This window comes from Syngnathus acus, chromosome 17 (assembly GCF_901709675.1).
Source record: "Syngnathus acus chromosome 17, fSynAcu1.2, whole genome shotgun sequence".
Taxonomy (NCBI): Eukaryota; Metazoa; Chordata; class Actinopteri; order Syngnathiformes; family Syngnathidae; genus Syngnathus; species Syngnathus acus.
The window spans coordinates 2,512,892-2,537,907 of NC_051102.1; the positions used below are offsets into that span (position 1 = coordinate 2,512,892).

At 40.8% G+C, this 25,016-nt stretch overlaps 1 protein-coding gene across 1 annotated transcript in view; it reads right to left on the reverse strand.

Moving 5' to 3' along the window:
- Window positions 1-25,016, reverse strand: part of kcnn1a (potassium intermediate/small conductance calcium-activated channel, subfamily N, member 1a) — a 39,453-nt gene that overhangs the window by 8,184 nt on the left and 6,253 nt on the right. The window contains exons 2-6 of the mRNA XM_037275367.1: window positions 13,618-14,091; window positions 12,173-12,268; window positions 11,198-11,616; window positions 9,459-9,467; window positions 45-186 (exon numbers count right to left, since the gene is read on the reverse strand). Coding sequence (XP_037131262.1) covers window positions 45-186; window positions 9,459-9,467; window positions 11,198-11,616; window positions 12,173-12,268; window positions 13,618-14,007 — 1,056 coding nt within the window. The 5' untranslated portion in view covers window positions 14,008-14,091. The remainder of the gene's footprint in view (window positions 1-44; window positions 187-9,458; window positions 9,468-11,197; window positions 11,617-12,172; window positions 12,269-13,617; window positions 14,092-25,016) is intronic.

Sequence of the window (25,016 nt, forward strand, 5' to 3'; positions counted from 1 at the left end):
GACACTCGGAATTTATGATGGGCAATGTGTAAGAGAGAACCTACCATAATCCCTGTAAGCAGACACACGCCTTTCCCACAGTACGTGTGCGGTACCATGTCCCCGTAGCCAATGGAGAGGAAGGTAATTGAGATGAGCCACATGGCTCCCAGAAAGTTACTCGTCACTTCCTGTTTGTCATGATACCTGAAGACGAGCACATGTGGGAGACACGCAGTGAGTAAGACGGCACTCAGTTTGGGGAAGGGGGGGACATGCTAAAAAAAGTGTAGAGATGGTTGATGATGGAGGAGTGGAGGGGTCGTATTTTGGGAAGCTGAAAGGTAACAAAGATGAAAGTCAAATCAAGTCAGCTGGATGGAGAATTGTGTTTAAAAGGAGGGATGCACTGATAACGATATCTGGTAGTTGTAAAAATAGTCCGATACCACGTGACATATCTTTCGAGTAGGAGCCATGTCAGCAATGAGTTTCAAGTCGCATTTGTTAGATCCTAAAAATTAGATTATAAGGTGTTCATATTATATTATATATATATAAATTCTTATTTCTTTTTTGTTTATTATACAGGTTTTGTGAAGATAAAAGTGAGTTGTAGGTAACACCATGTATCCTTAAATCAGTTTCGATATAATTTGTCGTGTAAATAATGGGGTCTTTCTGGTCAGAGCGGCCACCATTCTTGTTTAGTCCTGTTAACGGCTATGATTAAAGGCTATATAAATAATATACATAAACTTGACTTGCGCTGCATTCAAGTACAATTTGTAAATGAAAGTGCTTGTTTTTATTTTGCTGTACACTCGAATTAATTAGTAAGGGAATTACATTTTTACATTGTATCAGTGCATCCCTATTTAAAAGTAGGAAACTGATTTGTATGTAGTTGGTCACATGATGTGATGAAATGGGAGATAATGAAAATGCCAAAACATATTTCAGATTCAGTGACTGTGAGGTGAATGAAACCAAGGAGCATTCAGAAATAGGCCAGTCGACCGCTTATTGCTGTAAAAATGTATGAGAATCAATGAGATACAAACGAGAACGTCGCTGCGAGGTGAGGAATCCCAACAGATCAAACTGGGTTTGAACACGACAACCAAACATACCCTCGTGTCAGTTTATCCCAAAATATATGTGCTTCCGCATCCAATTAAAAGCTGCCGTATTCACATTTGATTGTAAATCTACCACCATGGGGTTTATAGTGCCCCCAGCAAGGTTTGAAAATGGAAATGATCACTCCTAATTACGTTGCCTGCTGAAAATAGATGACAGCCATGCTTGAGTTGACAGTGCAAATGCCCACTGTGAGGATGCAAGGATATTGGACAAAAAGACACACCACACCGTACATAGCTGCATCCATGATGACATTCCCATACCTTCTCACTGAGATACATCCACCTTAGCCCCCCCCCCTCCCCATTCAACTCGGCTGATTATTCCCAATGGGCTGTCTAGGAGGAGATCAGATATGATTTAATTTGGCATTGAAAATCAAATATTCATCAGACACTTTGGGACAACGGTTGGCTAACATCCTCCTGACAAGACAATGTATGTCAATTTAATTTCTTGGGATAGGCCTCAAGATGTTCTAAAGGGAATTCAGTCTGGGCTGATAATGAATTGCAAATTCAAACGCCAGCAGTGATCCAAGACTCAAAATTGCTCAAATAATTAGCCCCACCCCCACGCCCTTAAAGAGCCCAAACTTTAAAATTCTTCGGCATTTCGATGCAGACATGACTGCTCAATCCGCTCCTCCCAGGCAGCGCCATAGTCCTCCCACATTCAACCCATTTCTTCACCAGTTCTTAAAATGTCCACTCGCCCTGTTTCCTTTCATGCTCCAAAACGACAAAAGTTTTGTTCTCCTCTGAATGACAACCAAAAAAAGTGCAGTCCGTGAGATTCAAGCTTCACTGATGACATGCAGAGAAGCAGTCGGTACAATACCATGCAGGAGTCAAAAAGAATAAAATCAAAAAAAAAAATAAAGCTGATTGCATCCTGCATGCTTCAGGGGTAGTATATTGAGAGCAGGTAGGGGGAAGCTCTGCAAAGTACTGCAGTAAGACCATATGGAAGCGGCTATTATGTCTTCTCAGATGGATCATTTGTAAACAGTGGCACAGTATTAGATGTGCTCATTAACTTTCATACCGCTGTCTCTTTTACCTGCATCTCAACATTTCACCAGCTGCCCTTTGATAGTTGCCCGGGGGCTTAACTTGATCACTATTGCGTTCATTTCATTCATCTTGCCATCAAGGCGAGTTGAAAGGGAGTCAAAGACGGACTTACTCCAAAAAAAACACCCAAGACCATATACAGTGGAACCTCTAAAGTCGATGAAATGTTCGGGATGACTGTACTCGTGTAGCTTGTTTGAGCTTTTTGTGAGTTTTTTTTGCACTTAGCTTAAACAAAAGCCATTGGGAGAAGAATTCAAAGAAATGTATACAGTGGTACCTTGACTGACAAGTAGAGCAGCAGCTTCTGATTACTTCTCGAATCGAGTATTCAGATTATCCCATTTGTATCATCAAACACAATAACATATGCGGAGTGTGGAGAGTTGGCTGGCTGTTAGCCGGCTAACTAACCGGTGGGCTAATACGCGTGTTGAGAGACTTGCCGTTAGTTGCGGCCATTTTCTATGAATGTGCTTATGTTTTCTAACCTTTTATTCAATAAAATCATTAAAAGTGCATCAGCAGCTTTGTAGACTAGTTCAGAGGCATTATAATACATTCAAACTAGCGATGGTAGCTTATATTAAATTAGCTAACAACAATAGCTGGTGTATGTGTGGAACGAATTGTGTGCGACCTTAAAGGTTCCACTATATTCCATTACACTAAGAGGAGGGCGAAGGAGAAATAAAATTAAATGACATCATTTTCTAATAATTGCCTACTTATATATAGAGCAACATCTATAGCAAGAAATAGAGCAAAGGTCATTTGGGAACAGAGACAGAGGTGGAACAGATGCGAATCATCGCAAGTATTTGAAGGCTCTCAATATACTGTGAACGTTTGGGAAAAGAGCTGGCACCACTTTAGACCTACTCAAGGACAAGAGCTTAGTTTCATCCCCATTTAATAAAATCTTCCCCACAGACACTTTGTAAGCATAATCTCAACTAGGTCATTTGATGTTTACTTTCAAGGGCTATAGGTAGCATAATATCATTCAACATAATATATTGGGGGGGGGGGGGGGGGAAGCACTAAGCTGACCTCATCAATCAGTGAAATTAATCATCTATGTCCACCACAAATACATCAGTTCTCATATCAGTTGTGCCGTTTCATAAAAAGCGCTAATTTCCTATGTGTGTGTGTGTGTGTATTTGAAGGAGTGAAAGCCGAAATCAAACACATTGAAGATGGGGAGGGTGTGAGAGAACCAGACACTCTGCACAAGCATGCACATTCACACAAACCAGTAGCAAAGATCTGATTTGCAAAACTATTCTTGTAATTTTACATCAACATAGTTCCAGATGGCTTTTATGCTATAATGAAATTATATTAATTATAGGATTGGTTAAAAATGACGGCTTGCTTTTAAACGGCTGTCTTTGATCGGGCTAATTCATTTCATCTGTTAAACCGCCATGACACGGTAATTTGGAATCATTAGCCTATTTCCGAAAAGAGCTGTGCAATCCTTGAGATTTAGATTCCAAACTTCATCCTTCTTTTTGTTTCAAGTGGTTGATTTAAACCACATTCACACGCTTCTTCAATCTGCAGCAAGTGTCTGTGGCAATCATTGCCACTTTCCATAATCTGGATGGATTCACGTCGAGAAAAGCAAATTAGAAGAAAAAAAATCTTTCAACCAATGCAGCTCTTGCTCGCATACATTTGAGCACTAACTGATAACGCATAGCGATGCCCCTTTGCTAATCATAGTAAACATGAGCAGTTGATGAATACCAAATTGCCAAGGTGCAAACATCACTGCTACATGTTGCTAAGCAAATGAATCAAGTGTCAGCACATACATTACAATATGGATTGGCACATTGGATTTTGTAATGTCTCTGCTCTTAATTAGCCAAATGCTACAAAAGGGATAATACGACATTTCACTGTGCATGAATACTACTCTAGATAAATAACTGGAATATTCTTCAGCAACCTAACCCTTAACCCAACAGAGAATGTTCTTCACTTATTGAAGCCAAAAGTGGTGACAGCAAAAGGCACAAAGAAGCAGAAAGTGAAGGTGGCTGCAATGAAAGGCCTGGCAAAAGCATTCATGCAAATCTGCCAGCTACTTCTCTTCGCCCATGCTCTCGCAATTGCTACACTTGGACGACAAACCATTTCATTCCCAACTTGATAATATATATATATATCCTTGACTTTGCACCATTTGTTTTTAAGTCATCTCTTCCAAAACAGACTTGCAAAAATTACTGTTGCATAATGTTTCTCATGGACATACGTAACTGAAGGTCAAATGCCGCCGTAAGACCAAAAACTGTAAAAAAACGATATCTCATTTTCTGTATAGCTGTATATAGTTTGACAAAATAAATACTAATGAGAAATAGTAGTAGTAGACAGTACAAACTTACCTGACCAGTACTAAATGTTACAAGATACAGTGTAAAAATTCCTACCCAATACTATGATTAGAATCGGTTAGCTTGACAAAAATTCTCAAGATTATAGAAAGTCTGCCCATCAAGAAGAGTGGAAGCTGTTCTGATGATTGTTGATGTTCATGAGACCTATATAGGCTCATATAAAGTACTGCTAGTGATGTACCGATACTAACAAATAAATCCGATACCAGATCTTAAATCTCAAATTGTATTATCGGTCATTTTGATATGAATGGAACGGTCCAGACTGTATGTTTTGTGATGCAATATATCTTCCTCCCATCTACACCTAAATCATTAAGCAAATTAATACAGACAGCACTTTAGTGAATGATTATGTTTCGTACATTACTATCAATCAACTGAACAATTACACTGAAAGTGCAGGCATGGTTAGCATGATGGATTTATGCCATTCTTGTTTAACTTCAAGAAATTGTGTGACATGACTCTGCAGTTTGCATGCATTAATTCATCTCAACTTCATGTGTGACATATAAATATATAAATATGACTTGCCTTGCTTACAGTAGGCAGTAATTCTTACTTTCTATGGGAATGGGCCATTTCTTGATTTACCAGGCATCAAGCACTGTTCACGAAGCCCTTCATTTTAATATTTTAACGTTAAGTTGTGTCTCTGAGGTTATTAGATATCAAGCACTCTATTACAATGTTTCTCTGAACACTTTTGCTGAGTGTGTCAGAGCCACACTTACATAAAAGCAAACTGTGACAAAAGCTGGCAAACCTTCGCCACAAACCGTGTCCATTAAAAAAAAAAAAAAAAAAGTGTTCCACAGGTAGTTGTTGTTTTTGTAAAGTGAGCGAGCAGCGATCTGGGGAGACTCTTTGAAACACAAATATGCATTGCTGGTCACCTGGACCAAAAAAACCAAACATCTTGTACTAAAGCCAAAAGATGGCTCCAAGACCAACCTTGCCAAATTTTATGTAAGCAAAACACATGGCCACAAAAGTTGAACATGAGTATATTATATGAGTATATAACATTTCTATATTTCAGGAAAATGACGATTGGAGGTTACCTTGTTAGAATTATTGCTATTGTTTTATAAAATATTATGAATCAATAATTAATATTTTGAAATCTGAATCTAAAAAAAAAACCATGATCAGTATCTACAAAATAAATAAATATCTCTCAATATGTTGTGTGGAAAAAGATTCACGGTACATTATCAGTGGGCAGGTTTGTTGCCACTGAGAAACATTAAGAGTAAATGATGTGTTAAGTGCTAATGTTTGGTGGAACAGCTGTGGAAGGAGTGCGTGTGGGCTGTTTGGGCCTGAGCAGCGAGTGTGCAAAGTCACACTGATAATGTGTCACTTTCAGAAAAGGTCACCGGAGCATACAGTGCCACTTGCCCTCAAGGTTGACATCAGTCACATTAACCGTATCCGTCTTTGTTACGGTGTCAGTCATCGCAAACATGCGAGGAGTTCACACACGCACACGCACACACACACACACACACACACGCGCACACACGCAAACAACCACACACACGCACGCACGCACACACGCACACACTGTCGAGGTTTTTTCTTGGCTCTTGTTGTTATCTGAATGCTGAGGCAAGCGTTCACATTAAGTAGGGAAAAAAATATTTGAGTTATTATTTTTGCTTGTTTTTCAGCAGATTAGAACTCATTAAAACAAAAATAGAATTTGGCAATTTTTCAGGTTGCATGAGCTAAATAGTCAGTACAAATAACGGATGTTTATGCAGATGGACAGAAAAGCAATAATGCCTGTAAGATCACTATGATGTCATAGTTTGAGGTGAAACTTTTAGAATGGATAGTTGGGATCTTTACAAATATTTTAAGCAACACACTTTCAATGCAAATTGATTGGTAAGCTTTTCAAAACGTATAACCTTATTTAACAAAAACGAAAAAAGACCATAGTTTTGTGGAACTAAGTATCAATATGATAAACTATCAAATATATTGAGTAAAAAGAATTCCAAGACTGCTTCTTGAGACGATGTTACAAAGTTACAAAATGAGTGTGATAGAAAAAGTGAAGTGATGGTTAATTTAAACCATTGCTTACTTCTCATTATTCAACATGCAGCGCCACAGCTTCATAATGGGAGCCGAGCAGCGCTGACAACGGTGCTACGATGTGCCCTCAAGAACTTTGCACTATATCATGTGTATTTAGCATAGGACTGAGCGATGAACGGTGGAGAATAAAAATTCAACTGAATATGCGCATGAAATACAAAATTATGCTATCCAGTTTTAGTGCACCCCTGTAAAATAAACTGCATATTATCCGTTATAATTCCTGTAAATTCTGACCAATTCCTGTGAATTCCCCAAATTAGACATAATATTCATCGATTCATCGATACACATCGATTAATCGATATAATGCTCTACGATTTGTTGGCATCGATGCTAAACGTAAACATCGATCTATATCGCCCGTTTTTGACCTCGGACATTAGACACGACTTTATTTTGAAATCCAGTTCATTGTTGCTTGCTTCCTCTTTCCGGGAGCAGTGCGCGGCGTGTTGTGTTGTGAGCAGAGCAGGCACGTGAAAGGGGAGCCGACAACTACGCGGCTCCTGGGCTGGTGCTATGGCTAGTGTCCAAGAAGACGAGGAAATTCGCTCCCCTTTGGGCTTCAAGTCATTCGTTTGGAAGCACTTTGTAATTTCCTAAATAAAGAGTTTGCAGTACCTTGTTGATTTTGCGTATGAATTGTTATAAATCAGGATATTGTTCTATATCGATCGTAGAGCACTATATCGTGATGTATCGTGAATGAATCACAGCAGGCTTTAAGATATCGGCAAATATCGTATCGTGGTTCTTTGTATCGATATGATATCGTATCGTTACAAAACCCGCGATTTACACCCCTAATTAGACAGCACAGGCCTTATAATAATAATAATAATAATAATAATAATAATAAATAATAATAATAGATAATAATAACAGTAGTAATAGTAATAATAGTGGTAATAGTTAAATCATTAAAACAGACTGAGGCATTTTGGATTTTACCACAATCTGCATCGAGGTGCGGCCGACTTGAAACTCAAACCCGCTAATCTAGACGGGGTTGCCCTATGAGAGAAAGTTAGCCAAACTTCCTGAAAGCTTGTCTTTCAGCTAGCCTATAGGTCTCATATCACCTGGAAATAGAGCACTTTGCTTCCGTTAACAGCGTTAAAGTAAAGCAGGAGACGAAGAGAATTAGATTGCAGATTTTCGAGGGGTAGAAAAAAAAAAAAAACAAGAGACCAGGGAGGCAAGCAAGGCATGCATGAAAGTGTGTTACTGAGTTTGGGGTGGATTAGGCCTACTTGGCTCGGGATGGATACGGAAAGGCATAGGGACAGGAAATCAGTCGTGGGGAGAGATGAGGCAAAGCATGCCACGTTAGATGGGTACAGTAAGAGATCTGCAGGGGATCAGTCGGGAGTAGGCGAGAGCGGGAGGGAGCTGCAGGGGAGCGAGGCAGAATAGTTAAGGAGCTTAGTTGAGCTAGGTTAGCTCTGAAGATGGGCCGCATCAAGACACAAGGCAAAAGGGGCCCAGAGTTAAATCCATCGATGGCAACATTAATATTCCGTCAACCCTGCATCCCTCAGTCTCTCCGCTTTGCTGTCTTTCATTCCCCTCATCTAGGCATTTTCCAGACAGACTCCATGCTTGTCCAATCTCACACTGTTATTGCCCTCTGATGGGCTCAGGAGCGCGGTCAAAGTGCAATGGCGCAGTTGACAGAAGATACTCAAACAGCACTTTGGGAAACAAGCGCCTCTTATCCCCCGCCCCTTGGTGGGTCTTTTTTTTTTTTTCTTTTCCGACTTGAGATGGGTTTAAAAAGTAAACATGAAAACCCGCATGCTGTTTTGATGTTTACTAGAAGTGGTGGTGGTAGGGCTGAGGGAGATTTGTGATTTATGGATGAACAAAAACTGGAGATGCTGCAGTCTGCACTCAAACTCCCCTTCAAAAACGTCTCAGTTTGAAAGCAACTTACCTTCCTATTTTTTTTCCCCTTGTCTTATTTTTTCCATTCATCATTGCTGCACTACATCATAAACACACAGCCCTGACACCAATGGTTACATTAAATTGCATTAAATGACTTGACATCTGTCCTCTTCTTGGATGCGCAGACTGTCTGGCAACAGACTACTTCCTTTCTAGCAAAACAAAAACCAAAAAAAAACTTGGGCAGCGGACAGAAGTCTGCAGAAACCATTACAGCACTATTGAATTAAATTGTGAAGGGAGACACATAATGAGATGGTAATGAAAGAACAAAGGTTTTCGCTCCTCAAACAAATCTTGGAGTTGGTGCTAAAACGACTTTTGTGCAATATGGATCTATAACAATTGCATAAAGGAAGGGAGGAAAAAAACAGAAGCCACAAAACGCTGTCCGGCCATCCTGGGAAGGTGACTTGAAGGACAAATCTCCTCCTCCTCCTCCTCCCGACCAGCCTCACACAAGACAAAATAGTGAGCAAAGAGACGCTTGCTTCAAAGTGCTGCTCTGCTATGCCCCGAAAACCTGGGAGGAATCCTCTTGAAGGATGATGTCACCTTCATGCCAACCCAAGAGGTCCTCCCTAATCCTTCTCTGCAGTCTGCCCACTAAATTTGGAAAAGGCCATTCATAATTATTTTAGAAGGGGCTTGCCCATTGTCACCACTAAAACCCTGCCCACCCAAAATCCCGCTCAGGGTAGCAGTGGCGCCAGCTCGATACAAAAATGTTTTTTTTTTGTTTTTTTTCCACAGCTAGAGAGCGAGGACTCACATGGTATCCCTATGGAGCAGCATAGTGGGGAATAGAAAGTACAACAAAACATTATAGACACATGCACACACCCACACATACATGTGCATGCTTGCACCCATTGGTCGAGACACACCCGCATCTGGACACGCATGTTATTCCAACACTGAAACCAAATCACATGCACGTGTCATGGGAGGTGTCCGAGTGTTTTCGTGTGTGTGAGAAAACCAATCACTGCTTTCGTTAGACCTTCTCGTCTAAATCACATTCTGAACCGAACACTGTTTGTTAACATGACAACGACCTAGTAAAAAAAAAAAAAATTTTATATCTCCTGACCTGCAAAAATGTTGTAATGTGCATGCCAGGCCTGTAGAGGGCGATGACATTTTTTAAAGACACAAAGCGTGGGGCGGAAAATCCAGGCTGTTCTCTGGCGCCAGTATTGTTTGCAAATCAATAAAACAAAAATGCTAAAATAGCATATTCACAGTTTCACTTGGATCAACTTGGTAAACTAGATTTCATTTAGTCGCCCTACCATTGATAGTTTGCTTGTGTTTAATTCTCTCCATGGCCTAGCACCATAGTACATCTCTCACTATAGCATTGTGAAATGTCCTGTGTAGGAATTTCCCTATCCAAAAAAAATAATTTGAGACCAGTTTTCAAATGTTTGCATTTTCAGGCTCCTCAATACTGTTGTCATGTAAACAAATAGCCAAATAACACAGTTTTCATATTTCTAGATTCAAAATGGCCTCTGGTAGAATCAGCACCTTAGCTGTGACTTGTACTGCTCGGGGCTTTTCTTTAAATGTACTCAATCTCCTCACTCACTCTGAGGATCTCAAACATTCTGGGACCATTATTGGCATCCCAATTGAGATTTTGAACCCGCTATCCAGCATTGACAGGTTTTGAGGATCTCGGGTTCGGCGTGCGAGGGGGGAGGTGGTTAGTGAGCAATGTGAACTCGGTGGGGTAGTTAAGAGAAGAGGTAAGGGGAAGGAAGGAGCGGGAGGCAGAAGCAGGCAAGGTGGGCTGCAGGAGTTCACCAAGCATCAATAAGTAGGCTGAAAAAGGAGATAGCAAGCCGTCCTCTTAAGTGACCCTTCACTTTTTCAGTGCAGCGCACAATCACATGGTTCTGACAAGACCTGCTGCAATGGCGCTCTCAACCCCCCCGCCCTCCCCCTCCCTTACCCTACTGACTCCCCTTCCCTCCAACGATGCAAAGATGACTTAGAAACATCAAAGCTGGCATTAACGTCTCATTTCCTTATGTAAATGCCAAATGAGGAAGGAAAGAAAATCTTTTCCTTCCTCCCTGCCTTTTTCATTTCAGAAAAACGTAGCTGCCCCACCCCCTTGAGACAGTTGTGCAGTTTGGGGCAGAAAACGGGTGAGGGGGGATCCAGGGGGGCCGTTCTGCATTACCAAAACAAATCATTCAGCAAACAAATAATTAGACACTCATGAATTATGGACAAGCTGTATAGCGATAACCACGAGGCGTGGGGAGTTGTGCAGCGATTGCTCGGCTACGGAATCACGTGTTGTTGTTTTAAAACAGGCAGTGTGGTGAGCGGGCTGCTTGTGCTTGTGCGCCTTCCTGTCCACGTGTTGATCAGAACAATTGGATTCAAGTGCAAATTAGTGATGGAAAACAATTTGAGAGGTGAGGGCTAGTGAAGGAAGGTGTTTGGTAAGCCACAAAGTGTTTCAATCGGACGTTATCCGATATTCGTGTTTACCTCTCGCAGACGCGCACGGTCCATGCAGCAATGATCCAGGACGATATACTGAACACTAGCAGCACAGTTCCCGGGCAGATGGTCATGAGCGTTTTCATGACAAAGCGCGTGTTGAAGTTGATTTTGTTGAGGGCGCCGATGCTGCGAGACGAAGCGTCCGTGAACAGCTTGCTGTGAAGTAGCATGACCCTGCCGATCAGGTAGAGTCTCAGGAACATGGGGATGGAGAGGATGATGTCCACGTCGGCATCCGCCACGGATGGCGCGTACGTAAAAGCCAGACGGGCCTTCCACGTGAAGACGTACTGGCCGGGGATGGGATGGATGGCACACACCAGCAGCTCCAGCACGATGAAGAAGATCCGCTCATAGGTCATGGCTATCCTCCAGTCATCTGCACCGTTGTCCACCATAAACAGCTGAAGGCAAGCAGACAACATGACTCGCTGGAGGACAAAGAATCAACCGCGGCCGCATTTCATTTGCTTGTCATCCTGTTCCGAAATGATATTGCGCTAAGGACGTAGCAACACAAACACAGTTTGACAGCCGAGTGCCGTTTGCCCCAAAATTCACATGCATGTCTCAACTCATGCCCCATGAATCTCTGAAAAATATTTTAGAGTATAAGGACATAAGCAATTTCCTGTAGTAAGCACTTATATGGACAAGAAATAGTTATAATGTCCCTAAAATACAAAATACAATGGCTAGATATTTTTCTACATTCACAGATGAGCGCCAAGTTTCCACCAAATTTTGAAAGACGTTATTTGCTACGTTGTTTGCTAAATTTAAAAAAAAAGCTTATTATTAGCAACAATTTGTAATTTTTTTTTAATTTCAACATTCTCATTTTTATATTACCATACTATGACATCACAAATCAAATCCCAAGAACCACCAAAACAGCTGGTAAATACTGTGTTTTTTTCCCCCGTAATCTTTATTTCTATCATAATAAATTAGACTTACCTGGATTTCCCGTGCATGGTACATTATTATAAGACCAAGCAGTATAACAGTGGAAAGGCTGATAAGGCATTTCAGTGCAAATGAATATGAAGATTCCTATAACGAGAGAGGAAGAACACCACACTTAGACATAACACACCATATGAATAAAACATTGCAGTACAACTTTTACTTGTAAGTATCATGCATCAACCTGATTTTCTAAATAGATTCCAAATTATTCTGTTGCATGTTGCTACCACGTCCGACAGTTCGCTAAATGACCAATTCAAAAGGCCAGCATATTTAATGTTGAATCTCGGTCTCTTATAGATTAAAAAAAAAAAAAAAGTGGAAATGGAAACAAATGGCGCAATTACTGGTTTAGACAAGGAGAATAAATGTCCTTATATAAATGCACGTACGTACAAAGTGGGCAATACGCAGCCTGCAAGCCTACACACAAGCACGACACACACTTCTTATTAGCTTAAAAGTCTAAGTGAGGCCAGATAATGGAGTTTACACACAAACAGCACTGACAGGACGTGGCTAAACAATGAAGCTGCAGGTGTAGGTGCAGCTTGATATTGTTCGCGGACGCCGTTCGCCGTCATCTAAACTAGCAATTAATCAAAGCACAGCACTAACAGGGGGACTTTCCATTTAATGGCAGGTGCAGAAAAGGCAAGGCTAGCATTAGCGGAGCCCCACCACGGAGAGAGTCACTGGTGATAAATACACCAGCTGGATGCCAGAGCTGCTGTGCTCGTGTGTGTGTGTGCGAATATGTGTGTACATGTGTAGAAGGGCACATTAGGGCCATACATCTAGAAAATGAGAGAGTGCAAGAAAGCAGTCGGTGCCATTTGATAAATCTCTAAACAGCTGCCCGGCTACAACGGGACAGTGATCATGTGGTTGTTATTTCAATAAAGACACCGACTGACAAAGAATGACAAAAAAAACAACAAGTGGAACAATATCCTTCGGAATTGTCAGCGGAATGACCGCGAGCGTGCCGCTCATTATCGCAGTCTGTCCTTCTTTGGTCTTGATTACAAAATGTATTTTTAGCTATCGACTATATTGCTTTGCCCTTCGGGTCGGCAACATGTTCTCAAGATATTCCGACGTCTGAAATTGTTTTAAGAAGTCCCTGGTGAAATAACATTGAGTAAACCAATTAATCCACCTGCCAGAGGTTCAAGGAGTTTTCAATCCCAGAGCTCAGTAGCTCTTAATGTCTTTTTCTCCGGCAGTGTTTGAGAAAATCTTGTCTAGGCCTTAAGCGTTATCTGATGTGACGTGGGATGAGAAATATACCGAGGCTGACAGAAAATTTGTCATAAAGCGCTACTGGAAGGATGACATGTCATGGGAGACAATTAGCATTGGATTCCAAAATGAATGTCAAAAATAGTCATGCCAACTCTGGCGCTTCTGATTGCACATGCACAACATACCTTCGTGTAAACCCCCCATGACAGTTCAGTCTCCGTCACCATGACAACGATCCCAAACATTCCAAAGATGAGCGCGTAGTCACTAAGACGCTTCCGCTTCTCAAACAGCGCCCTCCGGTGGCCCAGTTTGTAGCCAATGTCTCTGTTTTTCTTTTGGGGCGCCCTGCCTCCGCCGCGCCCGCTGCCCTCCCTGACCAAGCTTTCGTTGGACGCCTTGCTGGGGTCTTCACCGCCATTTCCCTTGGACACCACCACCTCCAGGCCAGAGCTGTGCAGCGTCTGCAGGGGCTGCGTTTCCGAGTCAAGCTCCGCGAGGTTGCGGCGCGACGAGGACGCCAGACTGCCCACGAGTGGTCTCACCACGCCGCCATTGTACTTGCAGGTGTTCATAGCTATCTGAGGGAGTCGTACGCTGCTCTCGGAGAGGGAGGGCTTGGATCCAGCATGGTTCAGCTTCTTCTTCTCAGTAGTGGCCTGCAAAGAGGACCGAGAGTTAAAACAAAGAATTTGTCTGAAGTAGGCGGAGTCACTCTACTCCTACTAAATTGGAGCTTTATTTAGACAAAAGTAGGGCTTTACTAACACATTGTGGCGCATCTTGCTGTCAATGAGCTGGACTTGAGAGTTGAGAACCTTCATGTATGCAAACATAGTACTTTTCCATCATTCTGTGGCTTCGCAGTGTCAATTACCGTTTTTTTCCGTGTATAATACGCAAAATTTAACTAATTTATTGTCCTAAAATCTGGGGTGCGCATTATACACGGGTACAAATTTTTTATTTTTTTTTTATTATTATTTTTTTTTTAAGAAAATCATGGTACAACAAAACCAACAACAGGACTGACCGACAAAGACGTGGAACAAAAAGACAGGGTGACATTACCAAAGACAGGAACAGAAACCAAACAGACATCATGACAGTAACACATGCAATGATCCGACGGTGAGCGAGGGGCAGACAGGACTTAAATACAAAACACGTTACAAGAACAATAGTGTGTTTGTACTGTGCTCTGGTCATTTCGTCAAAGAAGGGATAATAGTCCTCTTCTCTTCTTGACTGACAATGAATGTGATAGTTTAATACAATCAGCAAATAACAAAATGCGTATTACAGGTAATATTTTATTTCACAACACTTTGCCTTGTTCCTTTTCGTCTCTGCTGTTCACTTCAAACACGCTCCATACGAACGCAATGCTCTCGTATCAGACGCTTGCTCGATCACCTGCTCGTTTGCTGTCACAATGTACCCTACACAAATCCGAAACATTTGTTGCGGCTCCGAGTCACGACGAGGGGCAAGTTTTGGTTTCCAAGGGTGTTTTTATTCCTCTTCAACGTCTCTCCCATACAGAGCCGCCTTTTTCACATGTCCGCACGTCACTTTCCTCTCTTTTCATCTGATCGCGGTGGTGCCTTTACGGGCAGTCGGAGAAATCAACGCCAACAAAAAAAAATACATCCAGCCTAGTTAAGACCATACCAAAGACTATAAAAATGGGACCCATTGCCTCCCTGCGTGTGTGACGATCATTGGGACTTAAAAAAAATAAAATAAAAAATTGGGTGCGTATTATACATGGGTACAGGCTTTTTTCCAGCATCAACATGCCATTTTTAGGGTGCGTATTATACATGGGGGCGCATTATACACGGAAAAAAACGGTAACTATGTTGAAGTGAATTTAGGGGCTCCATTTGGACAAAATAGTGCTTTGCTGTTATTCCGTCGCATCTTGGTGCCAAGGAACTATGTTGAAGTAACTTAAGGAGTTTCATGTAAACAAAAGTAGTTCTTTGCTGTCATTTTTTGGGAAAATACAGAGTGGTATAACGTAGAGACTCTTGTTGTTGTCGAAAGTGTGTTAAACAACAACATTCGGTTTTGTGCTGCATCTGGACGCCAGCTTGCGTGCTGGATGTACAAATGCATCAAAGTTGCTCTAAAAGGAATAAATAATGAATGTACCTTAATGTATAAATAGAACTACTGTATATAACCAATAGTGGAGACTAAAGTGCAGAAAATTGCCCTGCACAAATTTAGGTATGAAAGATTGATGCTTTCCGGACTTTCTCTGCTGAGTGGAGTAGCAGTCTGCGCAATCCAGAGGAAGGAACCTTCTCAAATCAGGCATGGTGCAGGGGCACATGTAGATAAAATCAGAGTAGGGAATATTTATTAATTTACCACTAAAGCTCAGTAATAAAAATATATGATTTCCCCTATACACATAACAAGGCTTGCATTATTGTGTTTATCTCTTGAAAGTGTCTTCTCCAGTTCTGCAGACAAAAAAAATCTGTGCAAAGGTCAGGATTGCATCTACCTGCCTGTCTATTCTCCAGAGACTAAGGCAAGATTATCTAAATGGGTTATGAAAACTTCACATGGAACAGTGCCTTTTTCGGAAACTAGTTGGTGTGTGTGATGATAGCACTGGTGCACTTTATTAGCCTTGACAGAGCATCCCTAATGCCTTTAAATACGCTGGTGGGAATAAAGAACGGAGACCCTAATGGAAATGTACCAACTCCAGTCCTGCGATGCTATCGTCGTGTGCATATTGTGGCTCTATGAGAACAGGATTGAAGGTTAAGGATTAGTGCAGCCCATAGTGTTGCTAATCCCCTTTTCTGTATTAAATTGCCTTTTAATCTGTGCCATTAGGACACTTGTACACACTGAAGACTGTACAGTAAGTGAACTATGGGTTTTAATGAAGGGAAATATCAAATACTGGAATTTGAATATCAAAAAGTGCTTAAAACACTATATACCACTAACATCATTAGCAAAGCTTGAGGGATATTGATTGGGAAAATTAAACCGCTATAGCATTTCATTGAAAGGGATTAGGAAAGGCCCCCGGAAATCAATTCTGCCATAAATATTTAAAATGTCTTTGTGAGTGCCTTAACTGGTTCTTAGATGCGCAGTAGCTCAACCTGTCAGTCTTTTGAATGTGTAAGCATCACTTTGGTTGTACTGTATGCCTCCCAAGATCAAAATGCCTCCAGACTAAAAATGTCTCTCAAAGCACCTGGAGTATTTTTAACTTGCTCTTTTCTCCGATGCGCTGGATATGTAATTGTCTGTGATATTGTTTTAGAGTTTGACAGAAGGTCTAGCTTTGAAGACGATACAACGGCTTTCGACTTTGTAGCCGTCAATATGCGAGATTTAGACAGAGTGAATGCGGCTAACATTTAACACTATTGCAGATGTGTTTTGTTAAGATGCCTGAAGACTTTATACCAGATTTGGCATAACTGCTTGTACATTTAAAAAAATATATATATTGATAATAATATATATTTTTTCTTATTTAATTTTTAATTCTAGATGACCAGATAAACCAACAGCTAGCTTTCAGCTACTACTACCACTGTTTTTCTCACTATAAGGAACAGATTTTTCCTTGTCATGAGTTAGGGTCTCATACATTTTAATTGGAAAAGTCATTTTCTGCTTAAGACAAATTATTCTTGGAAGCTGGACAAGCCTGAATTCTTGTTGACAATGTGTGGCCAAAGGGTTAATATTGCAGCAAATTGGTCACTTCCTTTTATAATGTCAATTGTTAGTTAGCATTATTGACATGTGTAATGCAGTAAAAGAAAAACCTTTTCTGAAGACACGACACAATATTGTAGCCGCATAATTTGGTTTCCAATTCCCATTTACATGACAATACATCAGCGTAATAAGGCCATGTTGTGACAGTCATGGACAAAAATGGGAGCCTGACATGTAAAAAGAGAATGATCCAGGAAGGTAAAGGATAATTGAAAAGGGGGTCGGGGCTGCTGTTACATGCTCAGCTTTAGTTACCTCTTACCAGTGGTCATTTATCATTGAACCAGGTCAACTCTGTCCCAGTAGTTTGGGATTTTTCAGAGTAATAATTTTCAGAGCAAGTTAGTGGGTTTTTGTCATTTAGCTTTTTTTTTTTCACCAAATCTTTCATTTTGGCTTTGTTTTATTACCGTAATTTTCGGACTATAAGTCGCACCGGAGTATAAGTCGCACCAGCCATAAAATGCCCAAAAAAGTGAAAAAAAAAACATATATATGTATATAAGTCGCTCCTGAGTATAAGTCGCCCCCCCACCCAAACTATGAAAAAAAAACGCGATTTATAGTCCGAAAATTACGGTAATTCTAGTAGTTCATTACTTTAAATTTTAAATTGTGTATTTTTTTTATATTTTTTTTTTTATTCAAAAAAACATCACAGTAATGCGGAATAAAAATGACCGATTTTGCATTTTCAATTGTTCTAGCCTACCACAAAAAAACACAAAATAAATGAGAGAAACTAGAAGTCAAAACTGCTTGTCATGATTCATTATTTGAGGTTGGTCATTTCTTGTCGAGAATAAACAAATACATTCCTGTGATTATTGTTATATTCTGTCTACATGTGTTGCTGCACCATTTGTGCTCTACTTTCTATTGTTTAAAACTGTTATAGCACAGCTACATCAATGTTGTATCTCAAAGTACCAACCCCAGTACTGACCGTCAGTAAAAACAAGAGAATCCTCCAAAGACATTTCTACACAAGCCCTCATATCACATTCCAGACCGCTAAACCCCCGCCATCACTTTTCACATTCCCTTGAAACCTGACTAAACGAGCAGCAGAAGGGCACCGCAGGCCAGCGTCGCCCCTGTTGCTGCCACAGCGGAGACAGAGGAAGGTTGCCTGCCCGAGCGACCAATGGCTCAATTTCATTCTGAATGGCACGCAGCTTCCAAGCCTCTATGAAATGGAGCCTCATAATCAAATTGAAAAGCCTCAGTGCAGAACAGTTTAAATGAAGGCAACTCTCTGCCTCGCTCCTCTCTCTCAGCCTCTCTCCTGCCAGCTCAAATCGAATAGAAAATGCTCATTGTTTTGTGATGTATGGGCTTACAGTGATTTCCAAGGCTTATGCACCCAAAAAAATATGTGACTGGGTGCTTGTGAACTTAACAGCGATGGACGGTCAGGGCCAGAAAGTCCTTCTCAACTGACCTGAACGTCTTATAGAACAGGGATTTTATACATTAAATAAAAATACATAGATATGTTCCATCTAAAATGGTGCATCTCTTCCATTTGCTGATGCTTTGACTCATTATTATTCCTCAAACTGCAATTTAAAAAAACAGCATCTCAAAACCCACAGCAGAACCATAGCAATTCTTTCGCCAACACAAAACAAACATACAAAAGAGGAATAAGTCAACTTTGGAACTGATGCTAAAATACTTCTGAGGTTGCATTTGACGAGTTAACGTAGATTTAGTCAAGTTAGTCCCCACAGAACACCCAGCGACAAAATCCACGTCCAGATACGAGCAAATAAAATACGAGGGCTAACCGAACCTCGGCCAGGCTTTGGCTTCCATTAAATATTGATGCAAAAACAAAAGAGCTTGGGTTGTTTGAGAAGATTCATGTGCATGAGTGAGTGTACTTGATATTATCCATTAGCATGAGATGTGGTTGACATGAAAGGATCGTCAGGAAAGGAGAAAGAGCGTCGCACTTGGATTGAGATCAAGCAGTGAAAGGGACATAAAAACCAGAGGAAAGAAAGAGAGGCTCAATAACAAAGAAGGAACATGGCTCTCAGTGGATATCTTTGCCAAGCCCTGCTGTGATGAAGAGGCGGGGGCAATGCTGTCCAGTTTGTCCCTCCACACTGGATGCTGACACATTTCTGTGACAGGCCAGCAGGAATCAGGCTTGATACGTCCGTCCCCAACCAGCATGTGGATCATTACTCCTCGCTGATGAGAACAGAGGAAAAATGCAGCGTGCAAAGCCACACATTCATTACGGAAATCTCCCTGGGCGCTGTGGTGACAAAAACAACAAACACATGAAAATGAATGCTTCACATGGATGATTTTTATTTTTCCCATTTTAAGCCCTCTATAAAATAAGACATTTTAACGGACAGGATTTGTATTGAATCGTTATTTGTGATTCGTCGATTGATTTTTGACACCTCGAATTTTTGTCTATCTATGATCACCTAGATTCACTGTGCATTCACTGCATGACTTTCAATTAGAGATTAAAAAGTTGTTAAAAACAAGTGCAAAGAAAAAGGACAAAGGCACACGCCTTGGGGAATGTCTTCTTGTCGGGACTAATAACACCTTGCGCTCAACAGAGACTCAATGCTATGATAATTAGCTTCCCAAAAGGTTATTGCACATGTCCTCGTGCGAGAGTGTGTCTTAAAAAGTAGGTTTAAGTGATTGGCGGGGGGGCAAGTACTTTTCCAGAGGGACACCCACCACCTCATTAGGAACAATTTCAATTTTGCGCAAATTACAGGGGAGGGAGTGTCATTAGAAACTTCATTTGTAGATTGGGGCCATAAAAGGTGAAGTGTGCTTGATAAAATGATGTGCAAATTAAACCTGCTAATTGTGACAGTCCTTAGAAACATGTCATGTCTTGCCGACACAAAATCTGTGTATCTAACTGTGCAAAGAGCATTTTAGGGTGTGTCATTAATTTCAAAATAAACTAACCAAAACTAACAACTGATGAAGTCACAAAACAGAAGGTGTTGAGAAATGTTTTAGATTGGGATCTCTGATTCCAGACATTTTTTTTTTCCCTTCTGCTCAATACAATATGCCGTGATGCATATCGAGAGAAATAAGAAAAAAGGTCACTTGAATGGTGTAGCATACATCTCACCTAATTGGTACTTAAACAAAAGTGGACTTGACCACGAGGGCCACTCCAAGCGAACTATTTTACACTTGGTGACACGTCTTGAATGACAAAACACGATTTCAGGCCAGAGACAGCATGTTTTACAGAGATCATTAGCATATCTACAGCCGGTTCAGAAATGAATGGGGGAAAGATTTCTATTTTTAGATTCAGAGAATTGGCCAAGTCATGACAGTTCACAGACATTGAAATGCATTTTAATGTGAATTGGGGAGCATTGTTTAGACAAAATGAGTGCTTTAACACCACCTTGTAGGATCTCAGTTGCTAAGATATTACCCTTTGGAATTTAAGGAGTTTCATTTAGACAAAACTAGTGATTTGCCACCTGCGATTGGAATGAAGCCGTAATAATTAAAACCAAGTTTTAAGGCTAATTGTGCTGTCCATACAAAATGACATCACACGAATAGAAAAGTCAAGGAGCAAAAACAGATTTCCATCCAGCCAGCCTTTTAATATCAGGAATAAAAATGTTTACAAATGAATTTCAATTCCTATTAAATCTCAATAATGTTCTTCAATATACTCCACATTTAAATGATCAACCTTTTCCCTCTAAAAAACGAACCCCAACTGAGTAGAGAAAATATGAGCTCCCAAACATTTAACACGGCAATGAGAAAATTAGAAATGAGCCGATATCAGGTTTCATTCGCCTCCCCTCATAGAGTCACCCGGCTCCAGCATCGCGTCTGCTGCACTCATCTTCCATACAGTCAAGCTAATTGAATATTCTTATCTTCTCCCAGCCACCCACTTTTCTTAGGCTAAAGTCAAACATAGCAGGACACTCACGTTCTCCATTTTGTACTTTACAGCCCTGGAAGTCATCTCTGAGCCGATTGAACCCCAGATCAGACACCACACACACGACAACAGCTTTCTTTCATGGCCCTCTATTACATCGTCCATGATAAAAGTTCAGAAAATTGTACTAATGCCCTCAAGCCACAGTTTCCCAGCAGGACTTTTTTTTGTTATGGAGAGCCGCATTTGCCTAATGCCCCTTGGGCTCTTTAGCGTAAATTGCTTTTATGGAAAAGAAGAGATGGTGAAAATGGACTCTCGTTCGGAAAAAAAAGAAAAAAGCAGGCACAGATGGGTGGCTTTGTTTGTGAAAGGGTTAAAGTGAAAATGCCTGCGACAAAGAGGGAAGCGTGCGGACCACAGGCCCATTGAGGGGTTAACAGTCGGTGGGTGGCTGATAATGGAGGCTAGAGCAGCTGTTTAGGAACTACAGCACGCAGAGAGGCAAACACCATAGAAACCAGTGAGCCACAAAGAGGCACAGGGAGACAAATAGAGAGGAAGAGGACCTCATGCCAAAATTGTGGGAAACCTACAAGAAAATTACATCAAACAGGCGTGTTACTGAAATGTATTATCATATCCATATATCTTTTAATATTTTACAAATAGGATTAGGGTTTCTGAAATGGAATTAAATATTTGATGCACGTATAAGATTGATTGAGATTAAGATTAATAAGATTAATTGAAGTTCCTCTTTTGAAAAATGTTAAAGTAGTTCATGTAAACATAATTGTTGTATAGACACAAAAAAGAACACTTGGGAATTACGTACCTGGAATTCAGCAGAGATTTGTGATCAAATTTGGTTCTGAATGTTGAGCTTCCTTTTGGCAGCAATAGTTTGTATTTTTTTTGTTTTGTTTGTTTTGCCTTTCCCACATCTGATTGGATAAAATGACCTGAGGAAATGTGTTATCACGCCTGTTGTCTCGGGCATCTGCGTGATAGGCACCACATTTGTTTTATTGGGAATCACTGATGGTGCCCTGGCTCGCTCGGATGCGTGTTTAGATCCCACTTGATTGTGTGAATACGAGTGTAGCACATACACACACATGCACACACACACACACATTTCGCTGTTCAAATGCCAGGAGACTGATATATCGCTTCAAATTGTTTTCTGCCATGAATGTGACATATATATAACCTATACAAGGCAATTGATTTTTTTTTTTAATCTGTCCAATAGTTCAAGTGCCTTTCATTAACTCTAAATAAATTTCAGATGTTCCAGTAGGCTTTTCCTGACATATTTTAAGAAGCACATAGGAAAAGAAGAATTTTCCACACTCCCAACAACTGCTTTATCCACGTTTGTTCAGCTAGGTTTTTTTTTTTTTTAAATCCGGTTCCATTCAGATTGTCTTGTGTTTTTGAAGCCTGTGCGATGGAAAGGAGCCACTGTGGTTGGCAAGAGACAAGCACACACGTTTTGCATATTTAAACACGCGTATAGATCAGTGACTGAGGGATTTTGTTTGGACCTTCTTCCCATTGAATTATTCTTGCTAGTACAAATAACTTCAATTTGCCATTTTCTCACAAGGCACAGACTGAATGCTTTTCGACATTGTTCACCGTGAATATTTAAGTGTGGCCGGAAGAGTATGTGATTGAGTTTTACACAGCAATAGTTGAGTATCATGTTCTCTGCATCAAGTCGTGCACCTGATGATGAAAGTTAGCGTCTCCAAAAAGGGAGCTTGTGTTCCCTACAGTACAAAACACACCACAATTCACAAAGCAAACACAACCACAACAGCAGGAGAAGCTTTTCCAAATTGGGTCTCTTCCTGGGCTGGCAGGCGGCTGATAGAGCCAACAAAATAGGATGGAATAACACATTGCTGCATCTTGCAAACATTCACAAATAACCAGCAGACAATATTGAAATGACGCAAGGAGGGTGACAAAATCGGAAAATAAACACACACGCACCTGCGCTTTGACACACGCGTACAGCTGAATCGCTCCTCGTCTCACGGTGAGCGACAATTATCTGCTTACAGCTGCATAACTCACACTCGCGTCGTCTTTTGTGTTGTGATCATGCCTTCATGTAGGAACAACCTCGGATCAATAAGCTAATTAGCCATAAAGCTTATGCACTTTAGTGATTCATTATATTCCTGGCATCTCTTGACCAGCATCTCTCAGGAATGACTGTGTAAATGAGCCAAGGCCATTTAGTAACGTAAATTCAGAGATTTGCGTTGAAATACATTTTTGAAAATAATTGCTGAAAATACCGTATTGGCCCGAATATAAGATGGTGTTTTTTGCATTGAAATAAGACTGAAAAAGTGGGGGTCATCTTACATTCGGGGTCTAGACATTATACCCATTCACAACGCTAGATGGCGCTAGATATCTTTAAAACGAATACTGAACTTAACTCCCCAGGCCAAAGTGAACCCCTGTCACGAAGAGAAAAAATAAAAATAGCGGTAGCACCAAGAAGAAAAATAAAAAATAGCGGTAAGAAATAAAAGAGAAGGAAATAAGAGAAGAGATAACAGAAAATGGAGAAACTGTAGTTTTTTTTACATTTCAGAAGCCATTCATTTACAAATGTGATTGCACTTTAGTTTACATATTTAAACGTTCAGATATTAGATATATTTTTTTACATTTCAAAAACCAGAAGCCATTCATTACAAATGTGATTGCACTTTAGTTTACATATTTAAATGTTCAGATATTAAGATGTGATAGACAGTTTTTGCATGATTTGAATGAGGCAAAATAACATGCTTTTCTCTCGAATATATTGTTATAATCATTTGTTTCAGATGTACTGAAATTATTTTCTGTATAAACATTTAATTTGGTGTTCAAAAAGTCTTTTTTCAAACTTGAGTCTTGAAAAAGAGGGGGTCGTCTTATAATCAGGGTCGTCTTATATTCGGGCCAATACGGTAAACTTTTTCACCATTACTGTGGTCCTGGTTTTGTGGGCGTGGCAGAACAGTGACCACTCCCCTTCTGTATAAGAGCTTCAGCGTCGCACAAATTCATGCAGTTAGCAAGCCACGGCGCAAATTCACGCAATTAGCTCGCCACGGCGCAAATTCATGCAGTTAGCTAGCCAGCTACGCCTCCATCCGGAAAATACATTTTATTTTATAGCGTTCCTATGCCTACGTGTAACTACGATTTTCAGCATCCATTTCTCCAGGTTACTACTGATTTAAAGAAAAATCGTGCGAATAAATAATAACGATGTACTTTCAAACACGTAAAAGTGGCTGAGGTCCAAATTTCACTGCAAAAGAAATACACGTGCTACGAGGTGACTCAGTCTGTGAGTAAGCAGCGAGGCTCACGGCGACTGAGGAAACCCCGAACACGCTTCCTTTCCACTCTTTGTATTCAACTGGACCGCAAGTAATTCAATACGCCTCTCCTTGTGCCCGCTCACTCAAACGAAACGCTAAGCGAATGAACTCTATCAAGTGGAGCACCATTAGAACACCGGCCGTCGTATCGTTCTTTTTGTGTGCGGGTCAGCCGACGGTGTACACGTGTGCAAGCATGTGCGAGGAATAACTTGTAAACACAATCTTGCACGCAAATGCTTGACCAAACTCTAACCCTCGAGAGAGCCGCCGCTACGCAACACCCGGCTGCTCTCGCCATGGCAACATGCAAGTGGTAACGCAACTATTTCAGTCAGAGCAGTAACACTTAAACAGACGCAAAAATAACTAAAATAAAAATAACACCCATCAATTATTAAAAGCGCTTCACATTCATACTCACCAAGCGTGTGTGGTGCCAGCTGCTGCCGAAAACTGAGAGCCACACACACACACACACGAC